The sequence below is a fragment of the Solanum lycopersicum genome, chromosome 3 (assembly GCF_036512215.1).
Source record: "Solanum lycopersicum chromosome 3, SLM_r2.1".
Lineage (NCBI taxonomy): Eukaryota > Viridiplantae > Streptophyta > Magnoliopsida > Solanales > Solanaceae > Solanum > Solanum lycopersicum.
Window position 1 is genome coordinate 57463801 of NC_090802.1, and position 19895 is coordinate 57483695.

At 31.2% G+C, this 19895-nt stretch overlaps 2 protein-coding genes and 1 long non-coding RNA gene across 4 annotated transcripts; 1 reads left to right on the forward strand and 2 right to left on the reverse strand.

Moving 5' to 3' along the window:
* Positions 1-2384: 2384 nt before the first annotated feature.
* On the reverse strand, positions 2385-4093 carry LOC138347286 (uncharacterized). Its single transcript, XR_011220073.1, has 2 exons — positions 3859-4093; positions 2385-3499 (listed from the first exon to the last, which is right to left on the reverse strand). It is a non-coding gene; the product is annotated as an uncharacterized lncRNA (long non-coding RNA).
* A 6039-nt stretch (positions 4094-10132) lies between these two features.
* LOC101265415 (ornithine decarboxylase-like) lies at positions 10133-11545 on the forward strand. The gene has a single exon (XM_004235432.4). The coding sequence runs from the start codon at positions 10203-10205 to the stop codon at positions 11394-11396; it is 1194 nt and encodes a 397-aa protein (XP_004235480.2). The 5' UTR covers positions 10133-10202; the 3' UTR covers positions 11397-11545.
* A 2372-nt stretch (positions 11546-13917) lies between these two features.
* Positions 13918-18442, reverse strand: LOC101255972 (protein REVEILLE 7). 2 transcript variants are annotated; one of them, XM_069295189.1, is made up of 6 exons: positions 18186-18442; positions 15975-17571; positions 15745-15856; positions 15564-15625; positions 15019-15447; positions 13918-14924 (listed from the first exon to the last, which is right to left on the reverse strand). In XM_069295189.1, exons 2-6 carry the CDS (start codon positions 16116-16118, stop codon positions 14283-14285), a joined length of 1389 nt encoding a protein of 462 aa, XP_069151290.1. In that variant the 5' UTR covers positions 16119-17571; positions 18186-18442; the 3' UTR covers positions 13918-14282. The 2 variants fall into 2 exon arrangements, with proteins under 2 accessions (XP_069151290.1, XP_004235390.1); XM_004235342.4 differs by having other exon boundaries at positions 15975-16088; positions 18186-18373.
* Positions 18443-19895: the final 1453 nt, after the last annotated feature.

Sequence of the window (19895 nt, forward strand, 5' to 3'; positions counted from 1 at the left end):
TAAAAAATTAGAGACAATGGGTGAGAGGTTTTTATTACTACTTTAAGAAGGTATTAACACTTAAAATAGCCGTTAACACGCGGTTATTCTACGACTAAGGCTAAATGTTTGACTAACTGTAACGACCTGTTTAGTCGTTTTGAACAGCAAATTTTATTTCTGGAAAAACAGGCTGAGGCGACGGACCCCGTGACGGACCTTCATGGGCACGACGGACCGTCGCAGGGTCTCGTTTCAAAACACTTAGAAAATCTGAAATTGGGTACTGAAAATCGACTCTCTGAACTTCGTAACGAAATGGCAGGACGGACTGTCACAGGTGTGACGGACCGTCACAGACCCTTCAGAGAAATTGAGTCTCTGAAGTCTGTGACGGAGCAGCAGGACGGATCGTCGCAGGCGGCCGTCACAGACTGCATAATCCCAGTCTGGGTCGGATTTCTTTACACGTTTTAAGGGGCGTTTTTGACTATTCCTGCTTTAATTATAAAGTTAGTGGGTTAATGTTAATAAGTCTAATTACTTGGGGGTTAAAAGAGGTAATCTTAAGTTAATTAGTGGGTTATTATTGCCATCTTTTATTCTTAATTATATGCTAATTAGGGTAAAAGAAAGAGGGTTTGAATAAAGAAAATAGAAAGAACAAAGAGAGAGAGGGGATTGATCGAGAGAGGAGAAACGAAGAGGAAAACACAAAGCTTTGGGAATTTTCTTGCTTGATCACTAATCTTCGGTGGAGGTAGGTTATGGTTTCTCTTACGATATTCGTAGTAAACTCTTAATAGCGAATGATATGTATTGATAATATTGTGAACCCTGCTATGTGCTTAATTGTATGCTTGCATGAATGTAATTATATAATTGTGATTATATAAGCATGATGAAGTTATTGAATCCCAAATCTTGTAAAACCCTAATCTCTTTGTTAATGATGAGGCCTTGGTATAAAAGAAGGCGTGATGAACTAAAATAATGAGATTGATGATGCCTTGGTAAGAAAGAAGGCTTGATGAATTGATAGAAGGAGATCAGGGGATCGGGTGTCACGAACCGACACGTAGATTTAGGGGATCGGGTGTCACGAACCGACACGTAGATTTAGGGAATCGGGTGTCACGAACCAACACGTAGATTTAGGGGATCGGGTGTCACGAACCGACACGTAGATTTAGGGGATCGGGTGTCACGAACCGACACGTAGATTTAGGGGATCGGGTGTCAAGAACCGACACGTAGATTTAGGGGATCGGAGTGTCACGTTCCGACACATAGTAGTAGGGGATCGGAGTGTCACGTACCGACACAAGAGGATTAATGAATATGAGGGAGCGGAGTGTCACGTACCGACACAAGAGAAATAAAGATAATGAATCTTGAAAAATGTTAATATACTCAATCTAATGAACATAATTCCCAAATGAGTATGGTATTGGGGCTTGAGTCCTCATGTGTGAACTTGACGGTAATTGTTAATGATATAGTACTTGTTGTTGCTACATGTTGAGTATCATAGTTGATTTTATGATATTACTTGGTATATACTGTTTTCTATTTTGAGTTGGCCGATGATATCTACTCAGTACCCGTGTTTTGTACTGACCCCTACTTTTATTGTTTTCTTCTTGTTATTTGTGGAGTGCAGCAAACGTACCGTCGTCTTCAACTCAACCGCAATTCTAGCCAGTCTTCGTCACATCGGATCTTCAGGGTGAGCTAATGTTTCTAGCTTGGACTGGATCTTCCTCTTCATGTCTTGATGCCTTGAAGTTCCGGCATGGACTAGCTTTTATGTATTTTTAGCTTCTTAGAAACTCTTAGATTTAGTAATTTGAAGTAGATGTTCTTGTGATGATGACTTCCAGATTTTGGGGATAATAATAGTAATTGGATTTTATTAATGAGTTTAAGTCTTCCGCATTATTTTCTGTTGATATTATATTGAAATGTTAAGGTTTAGATTGGTTGGTTAGCTCACATAGGAGGGTAAGTGTGGGTGCTAGTCGCGGCCCGAATTTGGATCGTGACACTAACTTTGAGAAAAATAATGAAGTGTACAAAAGAAGATTTCTTCTTCTTCTTTTTTTTTTTTTTGTGGGGGGGGGGGGGTTAGGAAAATGAAAGTAATTTAATTATTTGAAAGTGATCAAAACTTCTAAAAAAGGGTTAAGCTTAGCACTAAAAAAATAACCTTAAGATTAACATTTAAAGACGAGATAAAAGATTAAAACTTTTGTAAAAAAATATATATATATTATGTAAGAATTTATTTCAATCACTTTACAGATGATAGTTTAAATTAATTTGGTTAATTAAATCATGATAAAGTATTTTAAATTAATTGATGAATAAATAAAAAATTTGACTAAAGATTATCAAATAAAGTATAAGAAATAAAAAAAATTGTATTAAAATGAAATAACATAAAGAATATGACTCATCTTTTGGGAAATTTAATTTAATTAAACCAAATCAAATAAAGGATTAGAGTTAAAACAAACAAATCACAAATAAGCAATAAGTATAAGTTAAATAGCTAAGGAAGTGATTGACTTAGGCTCAAGTCTAGTTGTTGTAAATAACTTGGGTTTCAGCCCAAATTAAACCTCAAGAACTACTGCAATTGGGCCTCTTTACTCAATTCCCATTTTGGTACACATCTGATGTATACTAGTGTATATTGATTGTATAGAGACTCGTATTTATGTCTTCCAAACAGGTAGAAGCTATATTTCAGCATGTCTTGGCTTCCTTTTATTTTGTTGCAACTTCCTAAACTTGGAAACAATAGCAAATTTGACTCGAAGAAGGAAGAGTTTTGGGTTTCAACCAAATTCGAGATGCAAGAAGTGAAGGAGAGAATCTCCGAATTGGACTCGGAACAAGAGATTCATACAAGAAAAATAAACAATAAAAATTAGAATGGCAATTCAAACAACTTAGAATTATTCACATCTAACACATTATAAGAAGCAGTTAATAAAACATAACAAAATGAATTAACTGATCAAGTTAAATATCATCCAGTAAAAAGTCAAACATTTACTAATTTAAAAATAAATAGTTGCTGGAAAACATATGTATAGTAGTCAATGCATACAAAAATAAAAATGATAATAATAACAACAACAATAATAATAATAATAATAACAATAAGAATAATAAGAATAATAATAATAATAATAAAAACAGTGGGTCATGAATATGTTGAATATGAGGATCAAAGAATAAATTTTATTCATTAAGGAACAAATACTTTAACATTAAGGAAATCAGAAAATAAATAACGTCAACATTCAATTTTTAAAATCATAACATTAAAGAAATCAGAAAATAAACAACACCAACATAAACACAAAAATTGATAATTTCCAAAAAATAATAATAATAAAATAAAGAGGAACTTAGCAAAGAGAAATGAATATTACCTTTTATAGGGCAGGAACTGGGACAACGAGCTTAATCATGAAGAACTACCACTATGAGCCGATTTCGATGAGCTCTGGAAAAAAATAAAACAACTTCGAATTCAAATCGAAAAACTCTCTGTTTCTATTTTTATTTTATTTTTTCACCCTTAAGACCTTTTGAATTCTCCTAACTTATCTTAATCCTATCTTTCTTGTCCGTCTTTTTTTTATATGTTTTTATACCTATTTTTTCTTTTCTCTATCTCTATTTTTTTTGTATCTAATGGTAGAAATATCTACTCGTGTCCCTCTTCCAGTATATTTCTAAATTGCATTAATATCATATATTTATAGCAAAAACAAAGGCTTGAATTCAAAAATCATTTAAGCGGGAGATGAAAAATTGATTCAAAAATAATGGAGGAGAAAAATGAGTGAGAGGAAAACATACCCCTAAAATTTCGGATTCGATGTAATATCTTCCGAATCGGATTAGATTATGATGAGATTTATCTAACCTTAAGTCCAATTTGGGCTAATGATTTGTAATCTTTGACTTTGGAGGAAAGATTGTCAATGGTGGTGGGTAGTGTAGTTGGATGAAGAAATTATGGTTCTTTGTGCTGACTATGGGTTTTGGAGGAAGAAAAGTGATAGAAGAAGCGCACGTGAAGGCTAGAAATTTGGCACTTTTATTATTGTTCTAATCAAATTGAACTTAGATATAGCCAAATTGAGTCCAATAACGAATTTGGCAAAAAAAACTAAAAAATAAGATGAATACTTATCGATTAATTGTTTGAGCTTGTTAATTCAAACAATACAAAACAATTATCAAGACCTAAGTTCATTAATTAAAATACAAAATTATAAAATTCACTAATTTAAAGGAAATAAATACGTATTTATACTAAACAATTCTTTTTAGCTATTTATTAAATATTTATATAAAAGATGAAAATTATAAAAATCAATATGTATAATTATATAATTATTTCTGAAGAACTAATTGATATATATGTGTATATATATATATATATATGAAAGGGATTATTTCAAAGACGATTATTTTAAAATTGTTTAAAATTGAAAAAGCTCGATAGTTAACTCGAATTGAATAGGATCAAAATTGAGTGTCAACATAGATAATTAATAATTTGCACGAATTAAGGGATACAAACTAATTAAGAATATTTAGTATCCTTAATTCACTCAAATTAGTTAAAATTAATTAAAAATCTTATTTTATTCCTTTTTGTTCAACGTTTCTCTCGCTTCAATTTTCTGCCAAATATTTTTTCACTATCGAGTAATTGAAGTTTTTTTTCTTTGAAAAAAATTGATTTTGTTGTGATGGACAACTACGTTATCAATATTAATTAAACATGGTGAAAAATAGAATCTTTCAGGTTAGTTTTTGTTATTGTTTAGTGTTTGTATTTGAATTACAATTAAATGGGAAAAATGATGAAACTGTAAATTGTCACCATATTTAAGGTGATATGATTTTTTGTTAATTGTTGTGAAATGTATAATATTAGTGTTTATTTATTTATTTTTTTGTTATTTTGTGTAGTGTCGCAAAATATGAAAGATTTGAATATAAATTGATAAAATATAAATAGTTCTATCGTTGTCGTTTGAGTATGTAGACTAAAAATATAATATTGAATACTTTTTTTTTTGCTGAAAGTATAAATTAAATGTATAGTTTTGAATGAAGTTGATAGAATAAATAGAAAGAAATTTGTATGGAAGTGTGTTCAATGATCCGTAAAAAAAGTTATTTAGAATTTTGACGAATTGCATAAAAAATGTTTTAAGTTGGTACTAAATTTGAAATTTTATTATTTATATAAGATTTGTTATTTGTGTATAAATTTGTATGATTGGAATGAACCATTTGTTGTGAGAAATGTATAAATTTGATATGAATGATGATCGTTTGTATGAAATGTATATTAAGTGGGTATGAAAGATGGAAAAAAAATTTTTATGTAATTTGTTTTGCAGTGTACTTTATGAATGATATTTGTATGAAATGTATATTAAGTGGGTATGAAAGATGAAAATTTTTTTTTATGTAATTTGTTTTGCAGTGTACTTTATGAATGATATTTGTATGAAATGTATATTAAGTGGGTATGAAAGATGGAAATTTTTTTTTATGTTATTTGTTTTGCAGTGTACTTTATGAATGATATTTGTATGAAAAAATAATGACGAGTGCATATAATTTTGATGTTATTATAATGATTTTTATGAATGAAATTTATATCCAACACATGTTTTTTTACTTTTGTTTTATTTAAAATTGATTGTCTTATAGATACTAGTTAGTGTACTTTTCAATAGGTATTTTTTTGGTATCTACTTGGTGTGCGGCATGAAAAAAATATATAAAACAATATGTAATTTTAATTGGTGTCCATTAGGATTTGAACTATAATTCAGCAAAAATAGAAACAACAAGATGTATTTAAGATTTAAAACCAAGTTATCCAAACTAAAATTAGTTAATGATTTATCCAATTGATATGCATTTTGTATACAATTGGTATCCCGCTGGAAATTTATAAAAAAAAAACAAAATGTAAAACTAGTTATGTGCTATTCATTTGATATCCATTTGAAAAGCTCAAGTGTAACAACATATACAATTGTGGTGTACTATATTTATATAAGGTGTTTTTAAAACTAAAGTCTAATAAATGTCTGAATAATGCTAATATCCAAATTCTACAAATTTGGTATTTGATTTGAAAACTTGACAAACTAAAAATATAATTGTATGAAGTTGATATCTAACTGAAACAAATTCCTAAAAGAAATAAATCTTACAATGTAAAACAATGCATATTGTGTATTGTTGCAAAAAACTGTAGCAAGAACAAACATATATTAACTCAAAAAAAACAAGTAAAGAATGCATTTTCTCGCTTACAAAATCTGACAAAAATTAAAAATCATACCTGCATTTGTCGATTTTTTTTCTTTCTTTTCTCGCTTACAAAATCTGAGTACAAATGGGTTCCACCATTTTCCCTTTCCTCTTTAATCTCTTTTTATTAGGAGGATTTCCAATTTTCTTTGCTTCACTTTTCTTCTCCTTTTCTATAATTCGTTTCTTCTTTAAGAAATAGTTCTTTTTTTTGGTCGAAATTGCATTCTTATTAAGCTTTCTCCACATTCTTCGTGTGTAAATCTCCTCCCAGTAATCAATCATATGCATGTGGAAGAGTTGTGTTCATTTTCTTTTTCAATGAAAAAGACGAATGGTGAGAGAGACAAAGAAATAGTTCTTTGTAAAAGAGGAACGAGGGGGTGGGAGGGTTGTTGTGTTGGAACTGGAAAAAAAATCCATAAAAACTTATTAATTATAATGTAATTATAAAAATAATAATTAATTAATAAAATAAATTAAATTAAACTATAGATAAAAACTAATCTATGAATACTCGTAATTAAACTGTTATAAGTAGTAACATAAAATAAAAAAATAAAAAAAAAAGAACATCTAAAGTTTTTAATGTGTGGGGTGATTTTTTGTTTTGTAAAATATGAAAAATTTGTGTAGAATTTGAGTTCAAAAGTTTTTAATAGCGAGACTTTCCCCAAATATTGGTTTCTTTTATAGCTAGTATTTGGAAATTTAGGTTATTTGTCTGTTTTTATTTATTCTTTTGTCAAATAATGACAAATTAATTTGTATGGGTAAACTCTAATAGCTAAATTTTCCTCCAAATTTACCTGGAAAATCTACTGCCAAACGAGTCTTAAGAATTTTATGTGTTAAGTAGATAAATAAAAAATATTATCTTAAAAATATTTATACATATCTACACAAGTAATAAAAGAAATAGTAATAATCGACAGAGTGGATTTGATCCAAAATACAAATTAAGATTTATGGGACCATAGTACATGTGATTCCACAATGTACATATGAAAAAGAGTAATTTCTGTAGATAGTCACTCATGTTCGGAAAATTACTTTAAAATATCACTTATATTTATTTTTGGACTACAATATCACTCAACTTTGTCTATTTTGCTTAAAATATACTTGACATAAAAATACGTTATCTCTCTCCTACTAAGATATCATGTCACATTATTTATTTTTTTATAATTAATTTTTTTAAAAAAAGAAATTAGACAACTCATATATAATACCCAATAAAAAAATTACATAAGGAACTCTAATATGATCTCCTCCGATTCTTTAAGAAAATATGTGGCTTCCTTCAGCTCTTCAAAGAATAAATTAATGAATTTGCATAAGGAATTGTCTCCTGAGTCATTGTATACCTTTGATGTCGACCAAAGAAATCGTCACGAGGTAAAATTCAAGTTTTCTTCTGATTCACTTAATTTTGAAGTATAAAATGTGAAATAATTTGAACACTAAACATGATAATGGAGTAATTTTCTTAAAATTTAGGTGTTTTTTACTTGCTTGTTTTTTAATCAGAGATATTTCTATTGTTTGAATCTGCCTAAACTTTGACAAATGTTATAGTTTGTGTAAAAATCTTTTTTTACTATGAACCAGAAAATCTTTAATTTTTTACCGTGAACAAATAACAAATATTTATAGTTTGTATAAAAATCAATGTTCCTAATATCTAGTTTATCTCTAAATATCCGACTAAAATTCATTATCTACTTCATCAGCTTCAAGGAACTAGTTTAATTTATTTTTTCTCAAAAGCAAGACTAAAAAGTTTTATATGGATATAATGGCAAATACTTGTAAATAAAACTTAGGATAAATATTTTCACTATAAAATTGAAGTAACTAAATTTTCATAGAGAATGGATTGTTCTCTTATAGATATATTAAACAAGTAGGAGAGAGATAATTTTTTTTTTTTTGTGTTAAGTATATTTTGAGAAAAATAGGCAAAGTTAGGTGATATTGTAGTCCTAAAACAAACATAAGTGATATTCTTAAGTAATTTCACAAACATGAGTGACTATCTGGAGACATTATTGATATGAAAAGTCATTATGTCTCAATCACTAATTAATATGTTTGAGTTAAATTTGATTTTTTCCTATATCTCACTTTTCTATAAATAACTCAATCCGTCCAACTATATCCATGGTTAAGAGTCGTTTTGCATCGTTATTTTTGTGAGATCAAATAATACTTCTTTAAGAAGTACTTTTGTTAAAAAAAATTAAGATTTTTGATAAATTATTAAAACTACTTTAAATTGAAGTTGTTGGAAAAAAGTTGCAATTTTCTGCTTTATTAAAAAGGTAGAAGTAGAAGCCAAAAATTATTTTTTCGAAGATCAAAATATCTCTGTTATATATATAAATTCACTTAGTATACCTGTGTAGTATCTCTTATAATTAATTTGCACATTTATTTATTTATTTATTTGGGGGGGTGGATAGGGGTAAGGATGGGGTAAAAAATTGAAGTCAAAAAATATCTTTTTAAAACAAGCTTTAAATTTATTTTTATTTTATTTTATTGGGGGTTGGTTTGAGGATAGGGACAAAATAATGATTTTCTCAACAAAAAAAAAATTGTAATCTGAAGTTGGAAGAGAGTTTTGGAAGATGTTTTCCCTAAGTTTTGAAGGAAAGTCATAGTTGGTTTGAAAAATATTTTCCTTCGTACCAAACAGACACTTAGGGGCTGTTTGGTTACTCGTTAGAATTATGCACGTATTAGTTATACAGGTTTTAGTTATGCAGGTATTAGTTATGTAGGGTTTAGTTATGTTGGGTTTAGTTATGCAGGTATTAGTTATGCAGGGTTTAGTTATGCGGGTATTAGCTAAGCATGGTTTGGCTATGCAGGTTTTAGTTATGCAGGATTTAGAGATTACAATACATGAATTATTAACTATTGAATATTAACCTTGTTGTAAATTATTAATATATATTACTTACAAAATAATAATACATGCTAATTAATAAAGTGAAATATATTGAATAATATATAATGTTAATATTTGATTAGCATATGTATCGTTAAAAAATATACAATCAATTTTTAATATTAAAAAAATATTTATATTGCATAAATCTATTAAAACGGTAAGTATATAAAAAAAAATCTGTATATAATAAGAATTAAAAGACAATATGTGGAATCAGTAAAGTTCTCAATTAAAAAAATAAAAGAAATAAAAATGGTCTAAATATAAAAAAGAATAAAACCAACAAACTTATATATAGGAAAACAATAAAGTTTCTAATTAAAAACAATAAAATAAATTAACAAGGTAGCTAGATATGTAAGTTATCACTTTAATACATGTATAACTGATACTCACATAACTTATTTCACCTTCTACCCTGCGTAACTTTATACATACATTCCCTCATAAGTTATGTTAGTACTAATTATGTATGACTACAAAAATGCAATCAAATATAATATAAGTTATATTAAATTTTTTATCTAAACAAAAATTTCTACCAAACATAATATAACTTTATATATTATTTTATATTTGATTAAAATATAAATTATACCGTAATCAAACGCCCCAAAAGATAGAGTGTCAAACAGTCAAACTTCAATACCTAAATTCTTCATTCCAAAAGTGCCAAAAATGTATTTGCAAGTAGTGGATAAGTAGTCGGTTACGTTACTAAACGTGGCCGGGCTAGAGCACGAGAATGTTCCTCCAATTTATTTTTTTTTGGTTACAAAAAGCGTGACCTGATTTTGGGCATTCTACAACACTATATAATAAACGAGATTGTTAATAAATTAAACACTACTCTATCCTTTAATTCTCTTCTATTACTCTTCATTTAATTATCATGTTACTGTCTACATCTCATGTCATGTCCAAAATACCAAAAGATGGCACCATGACTGATTTAATCCGTTCAATTGCCACTGATCAGAATCATGAAGCTGGGCAACCATTTTATATACTCGATTTAGTCACAATTGAGAAGGTTATGGACAAATGGAACCATTCTTTTCCAAATGTAAAGCCTTTCTATGCTGTCAAATGCAACAATGAACCAGCTCTTCTTACTAAACTAGCCAATTTGGATGCTAATTTTGATTGTGCTAGCTTACTCGAGATTGACACCGTCTTAAATCTCGGAATTAGCCCAAATCAAATCATTTTTGCTAACCCTTGCAAGGCTGTTTCCCACATCAAGCATGCAGCTGCTGTTGGGGTCAATCTCACTACTTTTGATTCTAAGCTCGAAGTTGACAAGATCAAAAAATGGCACCCACAGTGCCATTTACTGCTCCGGATCAAAGCCCCTAGTGATAGCGGTTCCTTGCGTCCCCTGGGGAAAAAATTCGGAACATTGCCGGAAGAAATTGAACCACTCCTGCATTACGCTTGTAATGTGTCTGGTTTAAAAGTCGTAGGCGTTACATTTCACGTGGGATCTATTGCACAAGATCCCACCATTTATCGCAAGGCGATCGCCCATGCTAAGTCCGTGTTTGATGTAGCTGATGATCTTGGAATTCCTAAAATGCAAATTCTAAACATTGGTGGTGGGTTTAGATCCACCCCGTTGTTCGAAGAAATAGCTACTGTAGTAAACGAAGCAGTCCAAGACTATTTACCCGACCTTAGTTTAACAATAATTGCAGAGCCTGGGCGTTTCTTTGCTGAAACTGCTTTTACTTTAGTCACACATGTGATTGGTAAAAGAGTTAGAGGTGAGAAGATAGAGTATTGGATTGACGAAGGGATTTATGGATCATTTAGGCCAACACTGTACAACAGTTGCTTTGTGGGTATCAAGCCAATTTCAATGAAATCAGAATGTTGTAAAATACGTGAATCATCGACTATTTACGGACCAAGTTGTGACTCCCTTGATGCAGTGGCCATTGACATACAATTCCCTGAGCTAGAATTAGATGATTTGATTGTATTCTATAACATGGGCGCATACTCAAATTGTGCAGGAACAAAGTTCAATGGATTTGACATGTTATCAACGCCTACCTATATTGTTAGCACCAATTCTACCTAAGAATAAAACAGACGTGCAAAGAAAAGTTGTATAGTAGAGACCTTGTCTTTTTTCTGTTTGTTGCATCTACAAATGAATATCCCAGGTTTATAATACTTACCTGGTGTTAATTTGCAAATTTAATTTATGTACAATTCTCTATTATACAACTTTCTATACAATTAGAATGTTACGACGTGTTAAAAGAAAAAATGACAGAATTTTTTATTATCAATTCAACTTCAAGAGAAAAATCAATTTTAAAAAAGAATTGTCACTTAATTTTTTTAAAAGGAGATTAAGAAAATTTGAATCAAGTCTAAAAAGTTTTTAGAGGAAAGGATATGAGGTTGTTATTTGCGTTTTTGGCATTTGTAATATTCGCTAACACGCGATTATTCTATTACTTTGAAATATTTAACTAACTTAAAAATTGTACTTACAAAATAAATAAACAGTAGTTAAAAATTATTTGAAGAAGAAATTGATGAATTACTAAAGTAACCTTGGTCAAAAATGATCCAGTGAGACAAGTAACAAAATCACTTAATTTAATTAATACATAAGGTTCATCCTAAGGGTATTGAATTAAATTAAATCAGCAATAGACTTAGAGACTAGAGTTAATACAAAAACTAATAAACAACAAGTAATCACAATCAAATAAATTTGAAATAGGAAAAATGACGAAAATCTCTTATTATCATTATCCCTTATTAGTTTTACAAATTTCCAAAATCACTCATTTTTACACATCTAATGTATCAGCACATCAAATTAATGTATCATGTATAAAATGTACACCAGATTAGTGTATCATGTATAAAGTGTAATGTATCTTAATTATTGATTAATGTATCTAGCGCATCAAATCAATGTATTAATGTTTATATTATTGTATCAGTTTGAGGGATTTCTGTAATTATAAATTCATAAGAGACAAATGGTAATTTTGTCTTAAAAGTATATGATTTATGTCATTTGCCGTTAAAAATAAGAGAGGAATTGAATTTGGGCTAGCAGCCCAATTTCTACCCAAACAGATTGAGCCCATAAACTTGTTCTATTGAACATCTGCTGCTGCACTCTGTTTTGGGCCCATTTCCGTCTCTGTATCACTCACATACAATTTCTGTATATCTGCTGTTTTTCCTGAATATTATATGTATACCACGTGTATACTGTTTGTATACGATCACCTTTCAGCCTCTGAAACCTGCAATTTAGTGTCCCTCCCTTAGACTCGAATATCAGCTACAATGCACAGATCTCCAACGGATTCAGAGTCATCTGATTGACGAGCAAGGACGAGAAGCAACGCGAGATGGCTCCATCTGGATGATTCTAGAAGATTCGCCTACATATTCTCATAAGAACGAGATGAAATAGCGCTAGTTCGATTCTGCGACCGGAGCGTTGCGTATGAACTCTATATATCATTAAATATATGTCTTACAAATGAGCTTAAAAGCTTTATAAGAGGGGTAAAATATATGAATTTCAATTATGACCAATTGTAATTGAGAATTTAGCCATTTTGAGTTTATTAGTATATCCAGTTAAAGATTATAAGACAAATTAATATTAATTAACTAACGAGCTTTTTAAGCTTAACAAAGTAAAATAAATAACTTAGATATAAACTAATTAACTCAAAAAAATAATTTATTAATCAACTAAACTAATTAACATAATATTTAAGTAAAAAATAAAATCCTTTTTTAAAATAATTTTTGAATATTCATAAAATGTACAATTATATAAATAATTAAACAAAACATACCAATTACTTAAAAAATTATAAAAAGTGACAAAATTATTTTAAAAATATTTTTTTAATATTATAAAGCCAATTATTTGAAATTAAAGAAGTTCCAACACTAAATTATATTGTGGAGGGCCAAAGTGGGTGTCAACAAGGTTCTTCCATACATTTTTAGTGTATTCCACTAAATATGGAACTCATTAAGTTTTGTATCTCATTTCTGTGTTTGTTCAGCAAGTGTTTTGTTGATCTGGCATCTGACACAAGTTTTGATTATAAAATCAGTCAATCCACTTGTTCAAATTGGTTTAATTGTAAACTGAAAACTATCTTAGAAAGCAGGGAAAATGTTGGATCTACTTTTCCTTATTATACTATTTAGTGAAAATGATATTTATGATTAATTTGCATATGCCATTTCATTCACATCATAAATAATCAAAAGATGCTCTACTTGTGAATCTTGATATTTTGTTAGTACATACCTTGTAAATTGATAACTTTGACAGTTGACAATTCTATTTTAGCTCATTATATTGTTAAGTGAATATATATGATATACACAACATAAATCATATGCTTTGAATCCTCATATTTTTCTTCTTCAATTCATGTCTACCATTCCCTTAAATCAAAAATATCTTCTCCTGGCATGTGTGCTTTTATATAGTTGTGGTGATCTAATTTAACTCTGAAGATCAATGAACATGAAAGGTTTACAAAACTGTGATTTCTTGATGGACATTCTTTAAAGTAAAGAAAAAAACAACACCAAAGTTATAAAACAAGAGATATTTGGTTGTATTTGGATAACATAAAAGTGGCATCCTTATAGAGTTAGAACACTCTGAAGAAAATTACAATGAGTATGATACAGAACAACTGCTACACGATTAGTTGATAGGAAAAATTGCAGCTGCGCGTTTTTTGGCTGCAAACTCAGTTTCGTGTGCAGCTGAAAAATATGAAAGGAAACTAAAAGAATGTTGAAAAAGCTACAGAGTTGAGAGTGTCGCGGAGCTCCTGAATTAGATTATCTGCAGACCTAAGACTCCTGAACAGCCATTGGTTAATAAAACAGAAACGCTGTGCAGAACACCAGAACTTCTGGCAGGTCAGGAGGAAACTGTACCAAAAAAGTGCTATGAACACACGCGAACCCTTTGAGATTCTCTCTCTTCTAAAACAGCTCCTGATGACTTGCCATCCCTCTCTGCTAAACATCTTTTGTATGGTACAAACCCCTTGATCTTGGTTGTACATTTGGACTCAACTGTTTCACAACTCGTGTTTCCATCGTCAACTTCACTAGCTGAGCCAATGCTTGAACCAGTCGATGATCCCTCTCTTTGAGGTTCTTCATCTTTTAGTCCCTGACAATGAGAAGCAGCCTCCACGGTTGTTTGGCCACACGATGAGATGGACCGATATAAGAGATCTTGGTACCAGGACCACCAAGAAATTGTAGCTGCAGGGAAGGCCGCAGTACTCTCACGATTGTTTTCAAGCATGTTTTGTGACAACCAAGATGCTGGTGGAATCATATTGCCTGGAACCATGGCAAGTACAAATGGTGAATTTGCTTGGTTAGCTTGGAATCCATGAAGTACATCTTCATTGCTGATCTCCTTTTCCTTTTCTGTGTTGTATGGAGCTGGCGGAGCAAGGTTATTGGCATCTGGTACGAAAACAGTCTTTCCAAACAGCTTGATACTTGCAGAAGGTGGTTCAACAGCTAGCTTTTCACCATTACAAGAATTCTCCATATGAACTATATTACATTCCTGCAAAAAGGCACATATACCCCTGAGGGAAGTCAAAAGTGTACGGCTTAAATAGCATTGCAAAGCACATAGACCAAACTTTAAGAAGAAATACCATGAACTCTGAATTGGTAATCAGACTGATACTAGCAGCTACTGGTTTTAACGTGACGTGGATTGCATCCACATTGTTGGAGTTTGAGCTCATACTCTCATCATCATTCTCCGTAGAAATTATATTTGCAGTGTGTGCATCCGTAGTACAAGAGACTGGTGAAAAGCGAGAGTTCTGCTGCTCAGCAACTGAATATTCAGCAATCCCTAGACCAATTGCTGGCAAAACCGAATCTGGAGAACAACTCTCCCTTCCTGATGCATTTGGGGAAGGAGACCTTTCAGGCTGACCTGAAACTGCCTTGTTAGCTATAGATGAATCAGCCATTTTGCGAGGGTATGGATGCAGTGGTTTCTTCTTCGGCCGAGGAGGAGGTATGTCAATCGCATTTAGGGATTCATCACCATCATTCCCTGAATCTCGAGCAACCTGAAATGTAGAACAAAAATTCAATGCTTGTAGCCACCCAGGCATCTCTGCCTTAATTCGGACAGGATGGAGAATCAAGCAAACTTCCTAAAATTTGTCAGAATCTAGGGACCAACCTTGGCAAAAAACTTCTGTGCATGACTACGAATCTGAATTGCAGTTTTGCTTCCAACATATTCTGCATGATTAAAGAGACATGTTATAAACATCTATTTAGATTGAAACCCATAAATGGGAGGGGGATCAGCAGAAGAATGGACCTTTTATCGGGAACGAACAACCGTATACCACACTTACCTTCTATTTGGCGCCAAGCACGGCCATAAAGCTTTAATGCTTCAAGAAATCTCTGGTGTTCTTCCTCTGTCCATTTCTCTCTCTGTTTTGTAATGGTATAAGGCTTCCTAGCCTGTTGCACATGAGATTAAGTGATCCAATTAAGCACCAATCGAGCTATATGCTATCTTACCTATCTCAAATGAACTGAAGGAAAATAACTTGGAATACATTCATGGAGGGATGTTGACCTTAAGCACATTTTCATTGGCAAGACAAGTCGGGGCCTTTCCCTGAGTAGCCACAGTTTCCAACTTTGAGCTAATCATGGATGAGGCACCTTGCTGAGACCCCTCAACTTGATTCTGTGGAATTGTGAAGAAAGCGTACTTCATAAGAATATATCCTTCAAGTAAACTCAATTAAAATGAAATAAAGTGCCACAAAGAAAACCCAGGGCACAGGCTTCCTCCCATTCAGCAGACAGAATTCTAGCTCAAATCGCTCTCATTAAATCGTGCTTAAGATTCCAATAACATCAACTGCTCTGTGGTGCAAACATTCTATATTTTCACCCCTATTTCTATAAGCCATATGAATTTTGACAACCATCAGTCTATTTTTCTCCCCAAACATAATTAATAGAAGTATTGTATTTAAAAACAGACAGAGAGATAAAAGAACAACTACTGCCACCGATAGCATCCCAAGGAGCAGGCAAGAAGGAAAAGCTTAAAAAGTTGGAAAGGCTTCGTAAATTTACTTCCATGTGGTTGACGTCACTGGAAAAGGATAACTAAGTATCCAAGTTGGAAATGAGATTGAAGCATAGCTTCAAACTTCTTGAAGCCATGGACTCACAAGGCAGAAGCTGCAGGATTCAAGACTCGAAATTGAATTTGTGATATCAAGCTTGGCCTAAAGGATTGTCTCGCTCACTAGACTGTTAAACCATAGCCCCAAGTTGGCAATATATTCAATTATCGCGAAGGCAAGGAGTTTTATGACACACTTCCCAAGGGGATTATAAATTAGGGGGAGAGCTAGCACCTCAATTACGGGTTCGGTAAAACACAGTAGCTCTAGCATAAACTCTATATTTGTGTCAAAAAAATCCACGTTATGTCTATACAATTTGTCAAGAACGCAATAACTTTCTTTCTTTTGAATCTACTCCCTAAACTCAAAATGCTAGCTCCATCTCTGCTATAACTTAGAACCCTAGAATCATTGTTCATTAACTTAGACTTTTGATAAGCTTAGCCTAAGTTTAACTATCAACGACAAAATAACAATTATGATGCCAAAGATTTTGTCCCTCCTTAATAGATGCCCCCAAGTAGCATGTTTCTGATTATCCATTTGATCTTAGTCTATGTTCGTTGAGTTTGAATGATATTGGTTACAACAATTCAAGATAGGTTAGATACTTGAGTTCATGTTAATATCTGTGTTGTTCCGTTAGTCCATATGCTAACAATGTCTCTCTTTCAAATTAGCTAGGTTATCACGCTTCATACAAAGGCAGATCCATGATGTAATACTTTTGAGTTCAACCTTCAAAATTCTTAGTATTGAACTCATTGTGTTTAGGGGTTACACTGGGTTTGTTGCTGTTGTTGTCGAACTCATTGTGTTTTAAAAGAACTATGAGCTTAGATCTACTACTTATTGCAATTCTAGGGGATCTTTTACACATAAATCTATTATCTGTATCAAAAATACATAGTTCATATGAATCCCCAGCTAAATAGCTGCATCAGCCCCCGGCATCATGTATAGCATTGTGTAATGGTTATCTACTAGCCCACAAGGATGTAAAAGAGTATATTGGCAGCAATGTATGCCCTATCATCAAACAAATTATTTCAACATTAGCTGAATTACATGTCCAACACCACTAAAGAAACGTCTCAGCCAGATCAAAACCGGGAACAGATATCCTCACATCACATCAGAAAACATGAACAATAATCAGTAGTGTCCTCTTTTTGAGTAAATGATATCTAGGTTTTACTTCAAGATTTAAATTAGCTTGAGTCAGATTGTCACTCAACTAATAGTTATTATCTCATAACGTCAGACTGACTTTCGGAGATAATAACTACCCTCTGTCAAAACAAACCAATTAGGCAGCTATGTTGACCTATGACCTATCCTCCATAGCATTTTCCCTGCCATTAAACTAAATTTACTATTTCTGGAAACATACTTAATTCCAGATACTCAAAAAAACAGAAAACTCAACAGTACAAAATATCATTTATTCCTCATAAATATCATAGCTTAACATGCAGATGCACCTTTAAATCTAAAAAAAAAAAATCAAAACTTTATATATTCAACAAAAAAAGTTTACTTCCAGATATAGTAAGAAAACATCAAATTAAGAAATACCCATATTCCAAAAATGAATCTTGAAAAAGAAAGAACTAAATTAAATATAAGAAAAGTCCACATACCACTGCATCTGCTACCATTGCTGCAAAATAAATCTTTAAAATAATAAAAATTAGACCACAAAAAAAGATGTGTATTGTAGCTTCACTTCTCTTGTAACCCAAAAAAAAAAATTGAGAAGTGGAAAAAATGAAACCAAAAAAATGGTCTGTAAAATAGGAAGATGAAATAAAATGTAAGGGAAAATATAAGAACAGAAGAACAGAAAATGGAAGGGGTAGAAAATTTTTGGTGTGGGGTGGGGTATGCCACGTAGGATATTGAGGTTGGATTTTCCTTTTTTATTAAATAAAATAAAAAAAATTAGAATAGAAACATCAAGAAGGTTGTAGAAAGTTGTAATTTGTGGCTGTGAATGGAAGTTTAGATATGACACGTGTCAATGTGAGGCTGGCCCATTAATGAAACCATATCTCTATCTCACTCATAAATAGTGACACCAAAGTCCAAGTATGATTTGTTTTTTTGCTATCTGTGGAACATATTCAGCCAACCAATCATACATCCATATTAGAGTAACAAAATATTTATCAAACACGCTCTTCGTTTTAATTTGTTTGTTCTGTTCTAATTTAATATAGATTTAAATTAAATATATTAAAATATTTTTTAATTTTATATAGCTACTTGATCCTCAATGCATTATTAAAATAGTATTTGACATAGTGTATCCAAATTATAATGTAGTTAAATTGATATTAATTAAATAAAAATAAACGGAGAGAGGTTAATATCTAAACAATATAATATCTTATCCATCACTTATTTATTTTTTAATTATTATTTTGATTGATTCGAAAGAGAAAGTTTGTGGCTCTGATTCGTTGTCCTCTTTGTGTGGCTGATTTTGATTCTCTCTGTTTGGGCTTACTCCAACTTAGTTTAGTTTGTGGCCTTCAAATCTTTTTTTCATATGGTTTCTGCCAGTGTTGTTGACCAATGAAGCTACTATTCAAATGCATAAAAAGTATTTTATTTGAATATTATTATTTAAATTATATTAATTTTTTTTTGTTTAGATTTAAATTGACCACGCCTAATTTAAGAGAAAAACATCTGATGTTAGATATGTATAAAGTTCAAATATTTCTGGATGAAGTTCAGGGAAACAAAAACATTTGAACTCCAGGAGTATATAATTACATTTTCAGATACTTTAAAATGTATTTGGTAAAAATATATTTAATGTAGTAAGTAATTTACAAAAAAGGCTTAGCTCATGGGCCGGTTCGATCTAACCTGTTATTGGGGTAGAGTTGGAATAGGATTTTTCAAGTTCATTTAAAACTAGGGTTAATAAGTTCGACTCATATAAATTTTTGGTTCATGAAGCTTGATCGGGTCGGGTTAGCCCATGAGCCAAAACTTTTTATTTAAAAGTTATTTACTATATTTAATTACATAAATACACGTTATGTTGAATCTAACCAAATTTTGGTACGTCTAAATAGATGTATCTCGGAATCCATGAATTCAAAATTAGGTTAATATATTCTAAATACACTCTATTCAAGTGGATTCGCATGTATCTAGGATGCATAGACAAATTTTGTGCCCTCAACTCCCTCCAATCTTGTTTGTCACTCACTTGTCTCGCTCACGTTCTGATATGCGAGATACATGTTAATTACACTATATTTTTTGCTAGTGTAATTAAAATAACACCATTGTTTGCTATATTTGATTTGAAAATATTATCATTTTCTTAATGT

Bases quoted from the DNA above. Each gene is read 5' to 3' on its own strand.
- LOC101265415 (XM_004235432.4), top strand. From the start codon at position 10,203: ATGTTACTGTCTACATCTCATGTCATGTCCAAAATACCAAAAGATGGC.
- LOC101255972 (XM_069295189.1), bottom strand. From the start codon at position 16,118: ATGAAGTACGCTTTCTTCACAATTCCACAGAATCAAGTTGAGGGGTCT. The intron at 15,857-15,974 runs GTCAACATCCCT...CATGTGCAACAG, and splicing joins CCAATGAAAATGTGCTTAAG to GCTAGGAAGCCTTATACCAT. The intron at 15,448-15,563 runs GTTGGTCCCTAG...TCTACATTTCAG, and splicing joins CACAGAAGTTTTTTGCCAAG to GTTGCTCGAGATTCAGGGAA.